At 41.5% G+C, this 22,608-nt stretch overlaps 1 protein-coding gene across 15 annotated transcripts in view; it reads right to left on the bottom strand.

The window, feature by feature from the left end:
* MACF1 (microtubule actin crosslinking factor 1) overlaps positions 1 to 22,608 on the bottom strand; it is a 331,328-nt gene that overhangs the window by 92,183 nt on the left and 216,537 nt on the right. For 11 of the 15 annotated variants that reach the window (XM_047871154.1, XM_047871163.1, XM_047871158.1 and 8 more), the window contains exons 38-51: positions 20,908 to 21,123; positions 20,671 to 20,820; positions 18,232 to 18,465; positions 15,855 to 16,004; positions 14,581 to 14,814; positions 13,039 to 13,242; positions 10,393 to 10,911; positions 9,418 to 9,594; positions 9,027 to 9,150; positions 8,010 to 8,218; positions 7,314 to 7,631; positions 4,501 to 4,667; positions 3,012 to 3,168; positions 622 to 739 (exon numbers count right to left, since the gene is read on the bottom strand). In XM_047871154.1, coding sequence (XP_047727110.1) covers positions 622 to 739; positions 3,012 to 3,168; positions 4,501 to 4,667; positions 7,314 to 7,631; positions 8,010 to 8,218; positions 9,027 to 9,150; positions 9,418 to 9,594; positions 10,393 to 10,911; positions 13,039 to 13,242; positions 14,581 to 14,814; positions 15,855 to 16,004; positions 18,232 to 18,465; positions 20,671 to 20,820; positions 20,908 to 21,123 — 2,977 coding nt within the window. The remainder of the gene's footprint in view (positions 1 to 621; positions 740 to 3,011; positions 3,169 to 4,500; positions 4,668 to 7,313; positions 7,632 to 8,009; positions 8,219 to 9,026; positions 9,151 to 9,417; positions 9,595 to 10,392; positions 10,912 to 13,038; positions 13,243 to 14,580; positions 14,815 to 15,854; positions 16,005 to 18,231; positions 18,466 to 20,670; positions 20,821 to 20,907; positions 21,124 to 22,608) is intronic. The other 4 variants (XM_047871166.1, XM_047871165.1, XM_047871167.1 and 1 more) reach the window with 1 other exon arrangement.

Genomic DNA, 22,608 nt, shown 5'->3' on the forward strand with positions numbered 1-22,608 from the left:
CAAGAGGTAAAAATAAACTTTTCTCTTACTATGTCAGTGACTATAGAGGTGCACTAACACAGTTTGGTAATAAAACCTATGAGATCCCAATTAACAACCAGAAAGTGATTGTGAGCTCATACAGATTTTGTTTGAAAGACTTAATTTGCAGCCAGAGACTATTCATACATCTGGGCATAATCTTTGTGTCCACTTCCAAGAAGTGTGGCAGTCCTTGGTATGCCAACACTGACCCCTAAATGCTGTGTCTCTCTCAAGAGATCAAGCTAATACCCTCCAGGACTGACTCCAATGTAAAGATGATGCACAACCGTCCATTCACATGTTTAAAAGAGAGAAAATTCGTCAAAATGGAAATCTTATTTTAACCCTTCTCTGTTCATTTAGGCTAACTAGTCCCTTTAGTTTTTCCCACCATAAGAAGGAAATCTGCAAAATGGAGCAATGATAGATAGCAAATGGAAAACAGATCAGGTTGAAGGGGAAGACTGCTTTGTGGAACACTCCCCTTTGTTCTCATACTCAACCTTGATTCTGAGTTTTATTAAATAAGGGGTCATAACCAAAGGCCAAAGCAAAGAATGATGTTTATTCACTACATTTTTAAGAACCTGCACTCACCTGTCTTGGCCTGGGAATCGGGTGCTGTGATCTCCATGATGAGATTTTCTAAAGAAGTGCCTTTGCAATTGATTTCCTCCACCAAACTTCCCTTACTTGCCCAGTCATCTAGAAGATCCTGTTAAAAGAACAGACAGCTAAATGTAACATCTGGTGACTTTGGGACACCTGTTCTTCTAAATATATTCCTTAAAGTTTTGATAACATTGAGTGACCATCCTCATGTATTCAGCCACTTCAAGATCGGTTTAGCCAGTCATCATATGGGAGAATGATATCCTGGAATATTCAGGATCTTTTCATCCATCCATCCATCCATCCATCCATCCAATATTTATTGAACATTTACTGTAGGCCAGGCATCATGCCTAACACTGGGGATAAAAAATACGATTATGACACAGTTCCTATAACCACGAGCTCAGATAATCAATTGCACCATAATGGAATAAATGCTATTACAGAAATATAGACAGTAAAGTCTAAGAGCACAAGAGGAGACACACTTAATTCTGCGTAGAAGGAGGAAAGCTTTAAGACAAAAGGTATAAAAAGGGAACAGGATGCATGTAAAGAATAAAAAGGAAATGGCAATTGGAGGGTAAAATGAGGAGCTCCATATGGAGATGTACAGCAATACCTAGAATCATAGGCTACACTTTGCATTTTCAAGGGAACTTTATATTGGGGTTGCAGTCAGAGCTCTAACAGGGAAAACAATTAGGAAACAATGGCATCTACTCTAACTAGGTCATGTTGTCTCTGGAGGTGGATTGCCTGCCACAGAAGCAGAATTTTACTTCTTCCAAAGCAGGGACACCATCCCAGCTTTGAATCCTTTCCTCCACAACTGAAGTTCCCTGACAATCTACTTAGTTTACCTTAAAAAAAATTTTTTTTTTAATGTTTATATTTATTTTTGAGAGAGACAGTAGGGGAAGGGCAGAGAGAGAGGAAGACAGAGGATCCAAATTGGGCTCTATGCTGACAGCAGAGAGCCCAAAGCAAGGCTCCAACTCATGAACTGAAGTCTGACGCTTAGCCAACAGAGCCACCCAGGTGCCCCTACTTAGTTTGCTTTTGGCCTTAAGCTGCTGAGCAGCAGAGGAAGACAGAGCCATGAACATCTAGCAAGCTCATGCTGCCTAACTGAGCCTTATCAATTCACAGCTGTCAATTCTTTTATTAATCACTCTTGATTCCAAAGAGCCTCAGTTCCCAGATGATGCATTGACTCACAAGATATTTTAAATGTTTGAGGGCAACACAGTGACATCTGTTGGGCACCATGTGAACAACTACTATTACATGATTTTGATCTAACCACGTAGGAAGTTGAGGTTTTTTAGGTTTTTTTCCTTTCCTGTTTCTTTTTTTGGCCTTGAGGTACTGTGAAAAATTTCTTGAAACACTAAGGGCACTGTGGACCAAGAAATCAGGAAGCCTCTGCCCTGGGGGATTCCCTATAGCAAATGTTCCTGGCTCTCTCTGTGAAAGCAACTAAACTCTTCCCTGCCATCTGGCCTAAGACAAATCTTGCTTTACTAAGAAAAGGAAGAGAATGCATGAGAACTAGTTGGAGGCAGACTGGCTTGGTGTCAACAAAAAGAAGAGATGTATTAGAGATGCAAGCAGAGGCCGAATGACTAAATCAAAGAAGGGATTCTGCAGGGGATTGGAGAAAGGTTAATCCTACTCTGGAAGGTACCTTCCAACCATCTAACTTTCCTTTGTTTAGCTGTGGAGCTAGTTCTTCTTTCCTCAACCTGCTGACCATATATCTAGTCACTGGCTCACATATAACAATTCTCAAACACACAGTGAGAGTGTAAGTTTCTCCAGGACTGCACTTTGACAACTGTCAAACTTTGACAAGCTGTCTTTTTGACACAGCATGAGAGGCCTCCGAGAAACAGTTGAAACTTTATAGATGTTATTCCCCATAGGTTACTTTTGTGGTTTTGGTATGGACGTACATACATGCATGTATGTATTTAGAGAGAGAGAGTTGAGAGCATGTGTGCTAGGGAGAGGGGCAGAGAGAGAGAATCTTAAGCAGGCTCCATGCTTAGCACAGAGCTTGACCCAGGGCTCGATTCCATGATCCTGGGATCATGACCTGAGCCGAAATCAAGAATTGGGACGCTCATCCCACTGGGCCACCCAGGCACCCTGGTTTTGGTTTTTAAATTGGAGATGTTTTGGTGCTCAGTGCTGAGGTAGGGGTAGGTGGGAATCACATGAAGAAAATGGGGAGATTTCTATTCTGATGATGCAGATGGATAACTTGGACTTGTCACACCACTTCCCTACCACAGGGGGAGATCAGTCCACACAAGCTTCCAAACCGCTGTCTAGTCTGGTTCCTGGAGCTCCTTTTGTTCACCTACCTTCAGGTGTTCGATCTGCTTTTCCAGCTCTTTAGTACTCATGAAAGTCTCTGTAGGTGGAATATTCCCTTCTGTTTCCTTCAGCCATTTCTGGAAGGTCCTAACCAGCTTCCGAAATTCATCCAATTGCTCCTGACAAGATGATGCATCTTCCTCTCTGTCAATGAAGACATTTTGTTACTTGCCAGACTAAGCTTTGTAAAGAAGTCAACTTGAACTAAAACTGTACTCATTCTGGGACTCAAGGCACTTTTCCTTACAGGGCCTTTCCTTCCCATAATCTTTTCCACAGCAGCTTTGGCTAAACCACCACATACAATGTAAGAGAGCATCAAACTAAGGAATCTGTTGCCCTTGTTTGGACATTTCTGGGGAGAGGAGTCCTCAATCTTACCCCAGGCTAAAGTGAAAGCCAGAGAAACTGAAAGGAGCGTGCTATTTAGGTGCTATGATACAATGGAAAGAATGTAGGCTTTGGATGTGAAGGCCAGCTCTGCCACTTTTTAGGTAGTTGACTCTTTCAAAGCCTAATTCAAATGCTAATCCCCTTAGCAAGGAAGATGCCGAAACTGAGGCTCAGAGAAGTCAGCTTGCGCACACAAATGAATAAAATAAACCAAGGAGAAAGGATAATTCAATTTCGAAATTAAGTTCTGGAAGTGGCCACATCTGGCAGACTTTAAGCCAGAGATCCTGTTCTTCATACAGCTAAATGGCCCTGAGCATAGGAAAAACCAGCCTTCCTGGCCTTTATCCCCCTCCTCTCCACTAAATAACCTGCTGCTTACAGTACTGTTTTGAGCAACTGCTTTTCTCTGGTCACTTTCCCAAGGCAGTCACTTGCCTAATCAAGGTTATATATATGGCTAAACCAAGAGAAGTCTTATCAAGCTCCTAAACCCACATGAGGTTTTCTAATGGAATCATGGCTTTTCAACAGTCAGCAGGTAATCTGAAATCAGCTACCCTTGTCATATATCCCCATGTTTGCCTTAAAAGAAGAATCCAGACACTCCTCCAAAACAGCAACTTAAATGTGGTCAAAACAAGCACAGAGAGACAGAGAGAGAGAGACAGAGAGAGAGAGAGAGAGACAGAGAGAGAGAGAGAGAGAGAGAGAGGACCAATATAACCCCTTAATTACATCTGGAAAGTTTCTTCTAATTTTTGTCTTTACTTCAAATCCTGCCACAATCCTACTTGCTGTCCCAAATTTGTTCTTTTGGGTCTAGGTGACCTAGGCCTTTGATTGTACAGAGGGGAACTGAGCCCCATCACTGAGAAGGAATTCATTATTTAGTAAAAGAAAACCACTAAGGACCAAGTAGATTGAATAGCTTGGCCTGAAAGAGGCACTTTCCAACTCCTAGGACTCAGTAGCAGAGTGCCCGATGCCATATTTTCTACTGAAGGAGGAAAAGAAAAGCATTTCATTCAACAGCAAGAAAAAATTAGCTCCCTGAATTGACCAACATATATGAAAACTCACCTTTCTTTAACTGTCTTCTGTAACTCTGTAAAGTCCTTTTTGAGGTTCTGTACCCTGTCCTGGTGTTGGGAGAGGTCCAGGGCAAAGCCACAGGAGCTCAGTTCAGTGACCAGGTGCTCGAGAGTCTCAAGGTTCTCCTGTTGATCTTCCATTTCCAAATTCAGTTCCTGTTAAGCAAATAAGGAAATGTAGTAAATCCTCTCATCATTATAAATAAGTATACTCTAAAAAAAAAAAAAGATAGCTATATTAAATCTGGGGCAAGTTCCCTCTAATCTGTAGAAAAAGAACAAAAAAAGAGGCTCTCTGGATCAACTACAGCAATAAATATGGAGGATTTCTCCAATCCACCTGAGAATGGCTAGGAATTTAAAAGGAGTCTTGTCTCCTTTAAATAAATGTTCAAAGATTTGGGAGGCAGCATGGCGAAGTGAAAAGAATGGAGGTTTTTGGAGTCAAAAAGACTTCTGAAAATCAATCATGGCTTGTGATCTTAAGCTATTAAACTTCTCTGAGCTTCCATAGCTTCTCTCTTCTGTAAAACACGACAAACATACTCTCTCAACTATTATTTAACTCTGTAGTGAAGATATTAGCCAACGTGATTAAGGTAAGAGAAAACAACCTGTGGCATAAAAATTTGAAAAGAAGAGGTAAAACTGTATTTGCAGATTATATGAAGTGTATTTATAAAACCCCAAGAGAAACGGGGCACCTTAGTGGCTCAGTTGGTTGGGCATCCGACTTCAGCTCAGGTCATGATCTCACAGTGTGTGAGTTCGAGCCCCACATCGGGCTTTGTGCTGACAGCTCAGAGCCTGGAGCCTGCTTTGGATTCTGTGTCTCCCTCTCTCTCTCTGCCCCTCCCCTGCTCATGCTCTGTCTCTGTCTCAAAAATAAATAAGAACATTAAAAAACAAATTAAAAAAAAAAACCCAAGAGAATCAATACAATTAATCAAACAATGATGTAATCCAATAAAATAGCAAGCTTTATGAATAAAACCTTAAAATATTTCTGATAGACACAAAAGCATACCTCAATAAATGGAAAGATATCCATAAAGATATGTGTGTATGTATATGTGTACATATATGCATGCATGAATAAATTTAATATGACCCAAATAAAACTACTAACTTTTCCCCTTATGACTAATAAAGTTGATTCTAAAGTTCACATGGAAAAATAAACATACAAATATAGATATGAAAAATGCTGAAGGAAAGCAAGAAAGGAGAGACTAGCCCTACTAGATACTAAAACATACCATAAAGCCTGAGAATAAAAAACAGTACGCTATGGTTTGTGAACAGACAGACCAGCAAAGAAGAACAGAAAATCCAGAAATAGACTTGAGCCTATACGGATAAACTATATATGATAAAGATGAGTTCTCAAATCACTGAGGAAAAGATGGACTTTTCAGAGAAATGGTATTGGGAACAACTAGATAGATCAACTTGGATTCATACTATGCACTGTATCTTAGAATAAACTTAAAATGTGAAAAGTTTCAATGAAAGAATGAAAGAAACCATACAAGTTCTAGAAGTGAATTCATGGGTGAATTCCTTCACCTGTGTGTGGCAAAAGGCTTTCAAATTATGACCAAAAATACATGTTCACTAAAAAGTGATAAAGTTTACTGTGTAAAAATTAAAAAACCCCTTACATGGCCAAAAACACTATATAAGCAAAAGACAAAGGACAAACTGTGAAAAAAGATTTTCAACAGATCACATAAAAAGAATTAATCTCCCTAATACAGAACTTTTATAAGTTGAAAGAAGAAAAAAACCCGAAAAACAAAAATCAAACTCCTGACAGAAAACAGTAAAGGCCATGAACCAATAGTTTACAAATAAAAGCCCTTAAATGTATAAAAATATACTTAACTTCATCAGAGAAGAAATAAAAATTAAAACCACATCGAAACTTCATATTTTCTCAATGAGATTAACACAAATTCCAATGCTGACAACATATTCTGCATGCACTGCTGGTGGGAATGCAAAATGGTGAAATCTTGTTGGAGGGAGGAGGATGTAGGTAAAAAGTATGCTGGTGTTTATTGTGCATTCCTTCTACTTTTCTGTAAGTTTGCAATTATTCAAAACAAAATCCAAAAAGGACAGGAAACGAAACAAAACCCAGAGACCCTACTTTAACATGGAAAAAGCTGGATAAACCCAAGGCAGCAATGTGGGGATACTGGAATGCTGAAGTGCTACAGGTGGCAACGTGGGCAAGTACAGCCACTGTGGAGCCAAGGTGGCCACTACTTGGTCAAATTAAGCATAGACATATGCTATGACCTAGCAATCCAGCAGCATATGTATCTGTATCTGTGACAGGTGATATTCCTCACCAAATATTTCCAACTCTGCACCAACTACATATATGGTAGGAATACATTTCTCCACCCCCTTGAAAGCCAGGTATAGAACCTGCCTTAATTAATGAAATGTGAATGGATTTGATTGATTGCTCTCTGTTGCAGCGGTAGTCATGAAGGCATATGGCAGGATGAAGTTCCCGTGAACTTGAATCCCTGAAAATGACCGTGACGGACTAAGTAGCCCTACTGATCTGGGTTAAACATGCAGAATGAGTGAAAAATAAATCTCAGCTTTGTTTTTAAAAAATGGACAAACAATATCTAGTTTACAGGGTGGTTGTGATAATTCTTTAAGATAACGCAGGTCAAGTTTCTAGTACGCTGACTGACGTATTATGTGCTCAGTGAGTGCTGGTCCCCTCCTTGCCCTTCTTTTCTCTTTGTTCTGCCAATTTGGCAGATATATTCTCACCTGGATCTGCTGGAAGAAATGTGCAATATCTTGATCTGGCTGATTTCCAGAGGCTAGCATCCGGCTTTTGTTTTCCATGAACTGCTGCAGCTTATCAGAGAGATGTTCAAACATCTCTGCCTGGGGCAGAAGCTTCTTTAGGGAGCTCTCCTTTTCTTGCTGCTGTAGACAGAGTTGTTCGAAGCGCTGGCTCACCTCCGCCAGTTTGCCCTGCAGCACCGCAGCCGTGGTGCTGTCTGCCGTCTCCATGAACCGGGTCACCATCTCACGGGTGGCCTCCAAGCTACTCTTTTGCCGAGCAATGTCTTGCTTCAATTTCTGTCACCAAAAATGTGTCTGTCAGCTCCTGGCTCACTTATCCTAGGATATCTGAGCCACAAACCAATAAACTTCTCATAATTACATGCTCCCTTCCTCAAGGAAGGTTGGATTGCAACTGAGCCTCTGTGATACCATACAACCCATCCCCTTAGTTCTCCAGCCTATCCCACCAGTGACTCTGTAGCACTGCTTTTCCTCGAGCTTAACAATGGTTTGGAAATTGGGTAGAAATATCTTTATGTGGATTAATCATCATCGCTAAGTCTTATTAGAAGATTCATGGGAATGAATTCTTCTGATACTTTTTCAAAGTGATGAAATTCTGGAACACAGCAAATACATCCTCTATGCTAACTCTTGGGGCATTGGTCTCACCATGTTAGTGGCCAGGGCTTCCTGGATGACTCCCGATGACAGTGATGTCACCTGCTCCTCTTCCAGGTTTTGCTCGACTTCCCTGATGGACTCCAACAAGCTCTCCAGGCTTTCCTGGACACTCTGAGATTGGGCAATTGCCTTCTGCAGCAGAGCAGAGCGCTCAGCCAGGTTACTGGAGAGGCTCTGAAAATGGCTGAGTATGGAATCTGGAAAATGAGGGCCATAAGAAGAGTGTGGACACGATTTTTGTGTTGTGCTTTTAAAAAGAATGTATTTAAATTGCACATATTAATTACAATAACAACAGACATTACAACAAAAAGAAAGAATAAGCTTCAAGTGAATTTATATTTGAGCCAAATTCACAACGCACTGTTTACTGAGCACCTGCTAAATGCCAGAAATTGTGCTGGATGCTGAGGACTGAAGACAATTAAGATGAGTCCTTGCCTTCTGCAAACTTAGGACCATAAAAGCAAGCATAGGCAGCAAAAGGCACATCACAATTAACCATAAAAATAAAATCTTAAGTGCTATATTGATGGTAAGAGTAATGTACTAGAGAAGCCTGAAGGAAGAATAATTATTTCTTATCTTTTATTTCTTTTGGGGGTTGGAGGTGGTAGTCAGGACTTTACAAAGGAAGAAACCTCTCAGGTACAGCTAGAAGTTTGAGCAAGATTTCATCACGCATGCTAAGCACTCAATACATGTTAGCAGTTAAACCATAGGGAAAACTTCAGGGGTCAAGTAATGAAGAAATGACAAGTTTACTTGGGAAAGGAAAGAAGCAGGGCATGGCTAGAAGGCAGAATGCCTGGGAGGAGTTGAAACCAGATTGCAAAGGCGGTCAATGGTGCAGGGACAAAGCTCATTCGAGGGTGAGCTATTGCCGGTTGTATCCTCAGCCCCTTGCGGGCACCACAGATACTTGCACGATATAGTGTGATGTATTACAGAACAGTGGTACATACTAAGAATTAAGGGAGCACTCTTGTTATTGCTGCTTCATACCTGTAGTTTCTTGCACATGCTTGCGGTCTGGAGCTGGCTCTCCTTCAATTTCCATGAGGTCATGGGCTACTTTTTGGAGCTTTTCTATAGGTACTTGGTGCTCAGCTAATTCTTCCTGCAACTGCTGCTTGTCCATGAAAAAAGCCAAAAGTAAAACCTCTGAGTAATCAAAGCTGGTTCTAGGAACCGAGAGCTCCTTAGCATGATGCTACTGGAGCTATGAAGAATAATGCTGTTTATCCATACCCACAGACGTTAGAATTAACTGTTTTAGGAACCAGATCTTGTCCGAGGCATTCCCAACCACTGCCTTTAACCTATGAGAGTATTTGCTTTATCTTGTGGTAGGTGCTCCATCCCATGTGCTAGAACAGCCTGTGTCCCCGCCTACCTTTGCTGTTGCAAGCTGCTGTTGTAGGATCCCAGGGTCAGAGGCAACAGTATCTGAGAGGAGCTTCTCCACGTTGGCTTCACAAGCCTGCATCCAGGCCTGCAGGCTGTCAGCAGTGCTCTGGAACTGCTGATACCGGCCTAGAAGCATGTTCAGGTGAGAGCCCAATCGTGTACACTGTGCGGGAGAAAAAAAGGGAAAGCAGATTTATGCAAGGGCAGGCTAGAGGCAGCAGCTTTGTAGGTAGGCACAGTCCAAAGAAAAGCCTGGCTTTGTTAAAGGGATCTCACTAGAACTACAATTGAGGGTAGTTCTGGGGACTCCATGGACAGATAAGTAGCAACCATCTTCTACAAGTGGGGCCTCTGCTGTTTGATCCATACTATTCATCCCAACTATATTATAGACCTGTGAAGATTTAGTGAGTTATATGATAAGCCACCAAAGAAATGCACACCAGGTTGCAGGCTAAGGCAGGGACTAGGAGGTACAAAAAGTGTTCCTTTTGGTGAGGTCAGAGATGTTGGCAAAATGCACAATACAGGTTAGAAGAACTGACTGGATTATACATCTTGGGAGCTAACGGGAATTCTCTGATAGGGAAGAAGGTAAGGATTTACCTAGATGCTCTGTCTAGGAATAAAGACTGTGTATGTGGTTCAAGTTTTCCTTGTACTATGTCTCCTGCGAGCCCACATCTGCTGATCAGGATACAGGAAGCGAGCACCTCCATCCACCTTCCCTACCAGAGCGAGACATGATACCCCTGATACTGCTGGGACCAGGCATTAGCCCATGGGCCTCCACATTCTGCATTTTTGCAGAGCTCATAAACACATTCTGCCTGTGGCCAATACACAAATCAGTTCACTCACTGTGTCCTGAGGTTCTTATTCTAAGCCCCAGAAACCATGCATAGTTATGTGAGGGCTGCTGTGATTGTTCCCCCAGAGGCCATCAGGAACTTCTTGGTACCTTTGAATGCAGAGCAGTGTATCTTTCTGTTGCATCCTTCAGTTTTCCCTTCACTAACATTCCAGTTGCTGATGCCTCTCTGCCTTCCTCAAAGCTGTTTTCTGTGTCTAAAACTTTCTGTCCGGAGATGGTCACAAATCGCAAGTCTCCTTTGTGGGAAATGACATCCTCCGAGAAGCTGCCCTGCCGCTTCAGCAGGGAGGGAAGGGCTTCGGGGCAGCTGCCTCCTTGATGCATGTTCTCCAGCTCTTTCTCAGACCGTTCCAGCCAGTTCTCAAACTCTTCATGGTCCTGCAGAAACTTCTGCAGCTCGTCCCGCAGTGTCTGCACCTGCTTCAGCTCTGCCTCCGACCGGGCCAGGGAAGAGGCATATTGGCCCTTTAGCTCTCCGAGCTTGTCCTCTAGCACCTGGCGTTCTTCGGGGGTGAGGTTGTGGCCATGCTGATCCAGGAAGGCCTGAGCAGACTGGGTGGCCAGGATGAAATTTTGCTGCTGAGACAGCAATTCTTGGTGATGGGCCTGGCAAAAAATCCCCCCAAGCAAAGGACAATCAGCAGGTACACCACAAAAATTTGGTTATATCTACAGCTGGAAGTAGAGAAAGATCTCAATAGGCCACTTTTCCAGCTGCTCAAAAAACCACCAATATCTCTCACTCTCTAAGGATTATGCCATATACTAATCCCAGCTGAACTGACACATACAAGATCTTACATTTTTCAAAGAGATTTCACATGTATTATCTCAACTAATTTGGGACACAACCTGCAATGTAGGCAGACAATATAATATCTGTATTAAACATATTAGGATAAGGGATACCAGAAAGATGTTATATGTCTTGACTAAGGTCACCCAGACAGTTAAGGGACAAACTGAGACTAGAATCTGGCTGTCTTTACTAAACCATCCTAAGCCTAAGAGAAGGTACAAATGGCCAGCTGATAACTACTCACATTAGTGGAAGGGGAAAGTAAGTTGGATAAGCCAGACATATGACAGTATAAAAACTGCAAATATTTAGCTGTGAAATATGTCACTTACATATCCATGAAGCCGGTCCCAACTAGAAAAGCTCTTGGAAAATTAATTCATTAAATAAACAATTTAAATTTTAGTGAGAGTAAAATGTATTTCTGGATAGCATAAGTAATTTGTATTTCTTATTTGTATGTGCTATAGCTACATGGTTACACGTGGACCTTTTTCTATTTTGATGGGATTTATTTTAGGGAGCTGTGTTTGTTTTGTTTTGTTGTTTAAAATGTTCTTCCTGAGTCTATTAGACAACAGTGGGAGTTCAGCCAGTGTTCCTGCCTACCTATAGTTTATGCAACTACCTAGGATCAGGACAATAGCCTAATTTTTTCTGGAATATTGTCCAGTTTCAACCTGTATCAGCAACCTGACAGTGTCAGCTTCCAACATCACCTCAGGGAAGCTGGGGTGACAACTATTTCCTTCTCAAGTAAATAGTAAGGGGCAGTACCATAGCTTGTCTGTACACCCCCCCATATGTCCCCATCTCATCCACCCATGAGTAAGGCAGTCTCTTTCCTGGGATGGAGATGCCCCTTGGTCAGGCTGACTACTGCCAGCAACAAGTATCAGGACATTCCTTGTGACAGCAGACCCATTTCTGCTCTGTGCTGTTAAAAGACTGCCACAGCTTTGGGGGACACCCTACAATGGATCTCCAACCATAGAATAGCATGCAAGAGGCAAAAATCTTACTAATACAAAACACAGCAATGACTTACAAAGGCCATTCAATAGAAGATTTCTAGCTAAGCCAAATTTTCTTTGCTATGAAGATATCACTACTAAAATAGGTAATCTATGTATTTTCTGAGTTCCCTAAACATACTGTTTTTCAGTCATGCCTGCACATGCCAGTTAATATTCTAGGAGATGGTTCATCTGGTTGGTTCACTGGTTTAACTCCAGTGCCGGACATATAGCTGGTGCTCAATATTTGCTGAATAATGAATAAAGGAATAGAGATAAATAGTCAGGAATGGTTTCTTGAGGGCAACAGGCAACCACTAAAAGGCTCGATCAGGGATATAGCATTTTAGAGCAAGGATGGGAAAGGAGAGAGAAAGGAGCCCAGGATGATGTTTAGTTCAGACAATTACGTGGAAGTAGAGGAAGGAGAACACATCTGACTGGGGGAGGGGTGTTATAGGAAACAGGAGCTCTGTTTTTGAGGTTCAGCTGTTTGTGGTTCCAAGTTACAAATAGGCAGATGGATTTATGTACTGGTTTGAAGCTCAGCACAGGCATTAAGGCTGGAGACAAATACATACTGGAATTCACTAGTATAAATAGTAAGTGAAGTGTCATGAGTGGATGAAATTACCCAAGGGAAGCATATTCTGAAAGATGAGAATAGGCTTAGGCAACAACCCGGAAGCACATCAGTATTTCACAAGTTGGCCAGAGGAAAGGAAAAGGGATTACTGGGGCAGAGTCCTGCTTTGGAAACCAAGGCACACAGTATTTCAACGGTGTCAAAGCTGCTGAGGTATCGAAGAGGGCATGAACTGAGAAGTACGCACTGAATTTACGGGTAAGGAGGTTATGGTGACTTGCCTGGGGTGGCAGAGAGCCCCTGGCATCGTGAGGACAAGCTAACATCCTCACCTTCATCTTCTCGCACTGCTTGTCCAGCTCCTCCAGAGCTTGGTTCACTGCCCTGTGGCCATCAGTGGTGTCCATGGCTCCTTTCCCCAGACCAGCTCCTGACAGCTGTTCCATCTGTCTGCCAGTCGATCCCACCCCAGTCACCCAATCCAAGAGAGCATCAATCTTACTCCTGTTCTCGGCCAGTTCCTTTGCTGCTTTACTCTGAAAGCCATAGAAGAGGTTTAGTAAGAAGACCTTAGATACTCGGCTATACAAGAACAAATTAAGTAAAAGGTGAGACTTTTATGCTAAAGAAGAAGAGAAGCTCTAAGACTACGTATAAACATTCGTGGCATCCACAAAAAAGAATGAGCATCTTCTAAATCTGTTGAAAAACAATTACAACAATCTCTAGATTTTGTCTGTATCTCACTGCTCAAAAAAAAAAAAGAGTGAGTAGGGGGCAGGGGTGGGTGGCAAATTTCAGGATTTAAAAGGGCTTTAATAGAGGATTTGATCCTGGCTTCCCAGCAAGGCTTCACAGAATCCTTTCTAGGTGTGTGGAAATGATAGCCTGGCTTGGTAGGGTCAGAAACAGCACAGTCACACTCATTACTTGCTGCCCTTCCCTAAGGGAAATGCAGACTACTCCCATCCTTTTTTCTGCCACACAGAGCACTGAGTTCTAAAATTTGCCTCTCAAATTCCATTATCTGACTGTTCAAGTATTTTAATTTATTAAACATTCATGTATTTCAGAATTCCCCTTCAGGTAACTTATTTCTCCTTTCCATATTCTCCACCTCCCCCATTAGTGTCAGAGTCCTCGGCCAGGCAAAGGATTTAATTCAATCTGCCGGGGCTGAGGGGGGTGCAGAAAGCCGTTTGAGACTTTACCTACTCCTAGACTTGTACCAGTGCCACGGTTTGCACTGAATCTATAGGGGCAGCCTGGGGATAGCTTGTGGCACACTAAGACCCCCCCACCTACTTCCCCCTAGTGCTGCTGGATCATCAGTATAGATTCATGTTTGAAATATGCCATTTGCTCTTTCTTCCTCAGTGTACTACCCTTCTTCACTAAGTTCTTTCCAACATTTTTCAATTGGAGGACTGAGTACACAGATAGCAAAAAAAATCTGTTTCTCTGGGGGGGTGGGGTAGGTGATATGAACTTCCCACCAACTATACTTGACTTAAAGTCCTTCAGGATGATTCTTATACAAATAAATCTTGACTGGGGTGCCTGGGTCAGGATCTCACAGTTCATGAATTCGAGCCCCACATTGGGCTCCATGCTGTCAGTGAGGAGCCTGCTTGGGATTCTCTCTCTCTCTGTTCTCCCAAGCTCTCTCTCTCTCAAAACAAATAAATAAACTGTAAATACACACACACATACATACATATATGACTCACAGACCAACTCCAAAGTAACCCCTTTTCATAATTCTGTTCTCTGTAAGGCAATGAGTTTCCCTTCATTATATACCTTTTACTTATTTGCCAGGTACCAAAATTTTCATTTTTGAAAAATACCAAGTATCAAAGCAGTCTGGTTACCTTTTCAGTCTCCTGCTGTACGGCTGAAGTCACCACTTCTTCCAGCTCCTTCTGGGCCACCCGTGTCCGTTCCTGGAGAGCCTCATACTGTTCCTTAGCCTGATGAAGCTTCTCCCGAAGAGCTGTCAACTCGTGGGGGCTCAGCTTGGCCTGGTTCTCTTCCAGGAACCCTTCGATGTCTTTGACAACACTGGCAAATGAGGTGGCCCGATTCTGAATATCGTCCTGTAAATCCTTAACACACGAACACAGGGATGGTAGAGACTTCAGTGTTACTTCTTCTAAGATTGCTAACAGTGCGAAGATGGAATGGCTAGCATGACACAGACCTGCATCAGATGTGTGTCCCTCACTATAATCTGCTTTAAGGTTTAGGTCTAAGCCAATGCAAATAATTTCTAAGATTTTTTTACTTAAGAAATTTTCTAATATTTATTAGAAATATTAAATATTAAATTAAATATTTAAATTAAATATTAAATATTTCTAATATTTAATTTTCTAAGCAAAATTTAAATTTCTAAGCAAACATTTGATGAAGACAAAAGAGGAGACTCCCCACAAACATGATGTTTATTTTGCAATGAGTTATCTTCAAAGAGATCATTCTTCTATAAAGAGGAGTTGACAGTAGGATTCCAGCTGAGTCAAGGCTTGGTTTCTCCCTTATACTTCCTTGGTTATCACTTCTTCTCCTTCTTCTTTTTTTAAAGTAATCTCTATTAGCCAACGTGGGCTTGAACTCACTACCGCAAAATCAAGAGTCACATGCTCTACCAACCGAGCCAGCCAGGTGCCCCATCACTCCTTATCCTTAATGTGGCCTTTGAGGCCCAGCAGGATGTGGATCCTGCCTCCCATCATTCACTAATCTTCCTTTTGCTCATTGCAGTCCAACCAAACTAGCTTCCTTTAAGTTCTTGAATACACTGTACTTGGCATAGTCTCCTCCTCCTTCCATGCCTCTGTGCGTTAACTCCTATATACCCTTTGCTTCTCAGTTTAAGGTGACACTTTTTCAAACTAATCTTTTCTGACATCCTAGACAAGATTGGGTCTGGCTGTTATATATTCTTGTGTAACTTTTCCTTTATCCATACCATAGTTAATAACTACATGCTTGTTTTTATGATGATCTGTGTAATGTCTGTCTCTCCCATGAGACTGTAAGTTTCAAGAGAACAGGGAGGTTTACCATTATGTTGCCTGGTACATAGCAGGCCTTTATAAATATCTGTTGAAGGAATGAGAAGAATGAATTAACTCATACTGACCTTTAAGTCACTCTGGTTCTTCTGCAAAGCGGAGAGATCCTGCTGGGTGGCTCTACCTTGGTGGCCTGCCAATGTGCTTTCTGCCTGTCCTAGCCAGTTGCAAAGATCGTCCAGTTTCTGGTAACAGGTATTTTGTTGTTTCTGCAGGGTCTAATTAAAATGCAAAGGGGCCGAGAGATAATTAATAATTCTCATTTTTACAAATAGAAGATAACTCCCTGAAATATGGAACAGGAATGTTATATCTTAAGGATGGAAAGTTGGTGAGAGACTAGAATAGGAAAAAGCACAGAAGTCATATTCTGAAAGCTCCCCTCATTTGGACAGTCTGTTGATCCAGGTCAATAGTTTGGATAATTTCAGGTGAGAATGCTCCCAGGTTTTGGTTGGGAGTTCCTTTGCCAGACTGCTGTTATCTGGATTATCCCTGGAAATGGAGAACAGAGAGCCCAGATGCTTCAAATTGATATTCATATCATGGTGATAATAGTAAATTAGTGGTTTTAATCAATTCCTCCACCAGAACTGGAAGATATGCTACATACAAAGTTAAAATATGGAAAATTAAAAGGATTGGATTAGGAAGAAAAAAAATCAAGGAACCGGATAATTCATAAGCTAACTGAGCTTCTTAATAATTGAGCTGACTTTATAAATTAAATGTCTCACAGATGTAGACACCCATTAAATGGAATGATTACATGCCAGGCATGAGGGGCTTGGCTATTTTGAGAAGGAAACTGCTCAAGAATAGCAACTTTCTCAGTCCTTTAGGTATCTACACTGATATCAAAGAGAAAAGCCAGGCCCCGGGGGAGGGAGGGAATATGTTTCTGTGCCTGATCCTTTCTCCAGATCTCATCTTGGCTGCATGACACTGAAGCACCTAATTGAGCCATTGAGCATGATGTGTTCTCCTGACCATCCTTCTGGAACCATTTTCCACCAGTTTCTACCTTCTGATGGTGTTTTAGCCACCTGCACTTACAAACAGGTGCCCAAATTGGCCCTCTCTCCCCCTCTTTAGGACAAATAGAAGGGCTCTGGAAGAGAACTCCTAAGAGCTCTTCAGCTGTAAAACGGGATCTTCATGGGTTAGGATGGGTGCAGACTGAATCTGAAAAAAGCAAAGCAAACAAGTTAACACACGGACATACACATGCATTCAGGGCAAATATAGAGAGAAGCAGAGCATTTCTGACAATAACAAGGTTAATAAACATTGTGGAATCAATTATGTGCTCAGAGAGAATGTTCACATGCAGTTCTACCACCTGCTGCAGCTCTGCGGTCTACCCTGGATCCGGGCTATATCTTAAAGTGGCTCAGACCAATACTATTGCGTTAATTATCCACAAACTACACCATGCTATATAAGTTCCCAAGTGAGGATGTGGCAAATTTTCAGATTTGGAAAGTAACCTAAAGGGTTTCATTAGTATTTTATTTCAATTTCAATGCAGTTGGAGCAGGTAAGCAGTAATGGGGGACATACGGAACTGACCAACCTAATTTCCTCTAGGCCTAACTCAAAAGCTCAATTCGACTTTGCACGATATTTAATAAAGGCGACCCTGAGACAGATTGCTGGTGATAATGACATTCTAATAGCATCTTGCTGAATTCCAACTTTTCAAACAGCAAAAATGGCATAAGCATCATTTTTGGTATTTTTAGGTTATGATGTCACCATTAATGCAATTATGTTGAGTTCTGCAAGAGGGTTATGTGTGGTAGGACGGTTTGTTTTCAAAATGTAACATCCTTGATTCTACACACTGTTTTCCATAATTGAATGAGCACTAGGCATTACAGTGTGAAGAAAGGTGCTAGAAAATAATAATTATTTTTAAAGTGCTAAAAAGTTAATATGATTCTGATAAAAATTTCTTTGTCAGCTGTTTGAAGGTGGTCAAGGAATATTACTGTCAATCATTTGCAAAGCCCCAGAATAAAACTCATTTCAAAACCATTCTTCTCAAGAGCTCAGAGTACCTAAATGTTCCTAATGGCCCTCAAAAGACTCCTGGGGGAGAAAGGAGGAGAAACTAGGGCTGGAGATTGAACTTCCATTTGAAAGTCAGAAACAATGAGGCACAGTGAGGGTAGAGTCTCACTAAAAAGAAAATACTTGCACATGCATACACAGGTAAACACATGTATTCTCTCACACGCACATAAAACCAAAAACATGGCAAGAAAAACAGCCAGAATAGCTGCCTCCTAGACCAGAACCAAACTGGCCTGGAGGATGTGAAATTTCAAAATTGGCAAACGCAGGCTCCTAGAATTATGACGGATGGAGTCTGGCCAGAAATCTCAAAGACAGAGGATACCCCAAAAGACAAAGTGAGCCCAGCCGCTGGTTCAGTCTGACCTTGACCTGGACTGCCTGCTCCATTTGTTGAAAACGGCCCTGCAAGGCATCCATCTGAGCTGTGGCCTGCTCCGCAAGGTCTTGGAAGGACCTCTGCAGTTCATTCAGAAGCCTCAGTATCTGTCGGTTCTGCTGAGGGGATAAGTCCTGGGCATGCTCCGAGATAAAGAACTGAATATCAAAAGCAAGAGCATCCAGCTGAGATTTCCTGTCAGCCATGGGCTGCTTCAAATCCTAAGAAAGGAAATGAAAGAAATAAAATAAATAAAAACAAAACTTCTAATTCTCTATCAAAGTAGAATCTGTTGGTTTTAATCAGAGTCAACATTAAAGAGAGGTTAATTTGGGGCGCCTGGGTGGCGCAGTCGGTTAAGCGTCCGACTTCAGCCAGGTCACGATCTCGCGGTCCGTGAGTTCGAGCCCCGCGTCGGGCTCTGGGCTGATGGCTCAGAGCCTGGAGCCTGTTTCCGATTCTGTGTCTCCCTCTCTCTCTGCCCCTCCCCTGTTCATGCTCTGTCTCTCTCTGTCCCAAAAATAAATAAACGTTGAAAAAAAAAAAATTAAAAAAAAAAAAAAAAAGAGAGGTTAATTTAATAATCACTACTGATAATTTCTAGGGCCAAACCAGCATAGGAAATCTCTCTCACTTCTGCTCTCTCCAAACTCCTCATATCTTACAATTAGGTTTCCTTTACTGGACTTTAATTTCCAAATGCAGTAAGCTTTTAATTATTCATGTTAATATAATTATACTACTGTTCATCCCCGGTATCTAGAGACAACATTTTTTTTTAATGTTTGGAGAATATATCATGAATTTCCGGTCTGAGATAGATCTAATTGTATTTTCTTAGATTCAAACATCTATTTTTATTTGTCCAGCAGTGAGTTACCGGGAGACCAGAAGTGAGAAAGTACTCAGTTTGTCTGTGGTTCACTAAACCATGATTTTGACAGTAAATGATGTTGCTTATACATTTTAAAAAGTGTAAAAGACTACAGCGAGACCTTCTTATATAACAGTTCCATTGCTTCCTTAAAGCACTAAAACCTGCCTAAACACTAGCATTTATCTGTTTTCAGGCAATGAAAAGCATGCAAAATTTCCACAAACAGTTAGTGATCATCAGCCGTGTAATACTGCAATAAAGACAATGAAGATATCTACATCGCTATCACTTTGAAACTGAGTGTAGTCAGCAGTCCTGCAGAGCAGGAGGAAAGGACTTCTGGGTTATTTATCATTAAGCTAAGGATCTTTCTTCACCTGTGACAAATGGATTTGGGAAACTGTCATTAGGAAAACAAGACTTAGATCATGTTTGTCTTCCCATAAAGGCATGCATTTAAGTTATAACTAGGGGAGGAAGCCAGTGCATGAGACGCTCTGTGTTTTTATACCATATACTATGTCACAGGATTTTTTTTTCACTTTTTTTTTTAAATACTCCTGTTAGTGAACAGAGCAAGTCTGCAACTCACTCCCCTAATGATATATTTGGATAAAAGGGTATAAACAAAGATGGCAGGTCAATTCTTGCAAGACAAAAAGGGATGGGGTTGGAAACAAGAAGCCTGACCATGGATAAACTCTTAGGACTGGGGAAAAGGAACAAAAGGAGGGGATATCTTTAGTTCTGCTCTGACTTTAGAAATAATTTAAGGAGTGTGCTATCCATAGTAGAGGGAGGGTAAACCACTGTGAGTAATATCTGATATTATCTTGAGTATAACCAAAACAAAGAACAATGTTGGGAGGAAAAAAAACCAAAACACCTCAGTTCTTGTATATCTCAGTCTTTACCTTTCTCTCACTGACCTATAAAAATAATCAGTTAATTTAAAGCTTAACAAGAAGAAAAGCATCAGTCTAGATCAGGGGTTGGCAATCAACAGCCCCCAGGCTAAATATGTCTGCCATCTGTTTTTGTAAATAAAGTTTATTGTAACACATCCATGACCATTCATTTACGTACTGTCTACAGCTGCTTTCGTGTTTCAACAGCAAAAGTGAATGGCTGCTACAGAAAAGGTCCATTTGTATAAGACCAGCAAGGCCTAAAATATTTATTATCTGGCCCTTTGTTTGCCAAGCCATGCTCTCAACCATGGATCAACAATTCTCCTGAAATTAGTGTGTGTAAAATTAGAAACAAGGGATGGGTACTAGATGCTCAGTTATCAAGACAAGATGAAGTTGATAATCACAGACCATTCTGTAGACTCTCCCTCACAGAATAGCTGAAAGGAAAAATAACCATAATGACTGAGGTTCCAAGGGTATGAGAACCTAAAAGACTAAACACAGCAGACTTTATTTCTAAAATGGAAAACCAGTCTTTCGAAGATAGATAGATACTCGTTTGCCTGGCAGGAAAATAAAATTGACGCAATTCAAAGGACAACTAAAACATGCTTGAGAATGGGTGGACAGTCTACCTCATACCGCTGGAGACAGTGATTCAGGCTGTCTGCATTGGTGTCATCGTTATATTCTTTGCTGTTCAGAATAAGATTGGTATCGCCAACCCAGTCTCTCAGATCTTGAAGTCTGCCGTCTAGCTGTTCACGCTGACTTAACACTTTAGTCTAAGAAATAAATGTCAAATTAGACTATAAAAATCTTTGAGCCATCCCAGACATTGTGAGCCTTTGTGAATAAAAACAAGAAGCTACCTTCTGGACTTCCATAGCACTCTGGAGGTGGAATAGTCTGGAACTCCAGGTGTCACTCACAGAGCTGAGGGACTTTTGGAGATTCTTGGCATCCTTCTCTAGAGCCTTCAACAGTTGAGCAGGAACTTCTTGAGGCTGGCTGATGATAATCTGATTTACACGCTCTAGTTGCTGATGCACCAAGGTGGACAGATCCTTTAGCTCACTGTCTAATACCTGAGGGGATAAAGTGAGTTACCTCCGAAATTAAGGCTAGAACTCTTGCTATTTAGGAATCAACTGTGGACATAGTTTTCTGTCACTTATGCCTGCACATGCTTTACAGCTTAGAAAAAGGTTTTATGTACATTCGTTTGATTCCCACAATCACTAATTCTTGAGGTAGGCAGAGCAGATATTATTATCCCATATTTAGAGAAGAGATGCCTCAGCACTTGAAAATGTTATTTTTGTATTTTACTTTATTTTATTTTAGTCCAAGATCACCCAGCTGATAAGCAATGGACTCAGGACTTGGATTCAGGTTTCCTGACTCAGTGTAGTACACCTTCTGCTACAAGATGATGCCTCTTCAAGAGTGTCATTAGCCTTATATAAGGTGACACAAAATAAGTCTAATGAGGGGCACCCGGGTGGCTCAGTCAGTTAAGCACCGACTTCGGCTCAGGTCATGATCTCAGTTTGTGAGTTTGAGCCCCGCGTCAGGCTCTGTGCTGACAGCTCAGAGCCTGAAGCCTGTTTCAGATTCTGTTTCCCTCTCTCTCCCTGTCCTTTCCCCTGCTCCTGCTCTGTTTCTCTCTCAAAAATAAACATTAAAATATATATATATATATATATATATATATATATATATATATACACGACAAATGAAAGAAGGACTCTTCCATTCCAAATTCCAAGGGGGCAGAACCAAAAAATATAAAATATCCCAACCCAGCCTTCCCACTCAGCCAGTCTACAATATTCTGATCCTCAGCAAAAAAGCCAGAAATAAGCTGTGGAAAGCTTGGTGGTTCTGGGCACTGTCCTCACCTGCTCTCCAGCCACCCAATGCAAGACCATACTCTGGATATTGAGAGAACTGCTCAGCTTCTACAGTCTGTCCTTGTTGTGACTCCAATCCTATGGCAAGTCTTAACCTCCAGGTTTCCCCATCTCAAAACTGTCTAATTATGTCCTCAGGAATCTCATGCCATCAGTTATTACTTCTCTCCCCTAACGAGTTCTCCTTTTCTATTGGTTCTTTCTCTTGGCCCCCAAATCCACTCAAAACATTCCTCTTTCAGCGTACCCCCTCCAGCTAGTGCCCTACCTCTCTCCTCACCTGCATACCAAACTTCTGGAAAGAACGATTTACATTAATTGTTCCCACCTTCCAACCTCCCATTTGTTCTCATGGCAACCTTGTTTATAGCCTGCAATCTTACTAACACTGTTCTTATCAAGGTCATCAATGACTCTCTGGCACTAAATCTCCCTTTCAGTCCTCACTGTACTTAGTCCCCCTCCTGTATTTCCTCCTTCCGTAACTCCTCCCTCGAGTCTCTTCTGCTTTGGTTTCTGGGAGACCAGTGTTTCCTGGTGTTCTCCAGAGATCTCCAGTTCTACTTTTTCAATCTTTTTTTTTTTTTTTTTTTTTTTGGTCCTTTAAATGGTTAGTATTTTTGAACATGTTTTTCCTCCTGAAGAGTCTCTATTTTC

The sequence above is a fragment of the Prionailurus viverrinus genome, chromosome C1 (assembly GCF_022837055.1).
Source record: "Prionailurus viverrinus isolate Anna chromosome C1, UM_Priviv_1.0, whole genome shotgun sequence".
NCBI classification, from domain to species: Eukaryota; Metazoa; Chordata; class Mammalia; order Carnivora; family Felidae; genus Prionailurus; species Prionailurus viverrinus.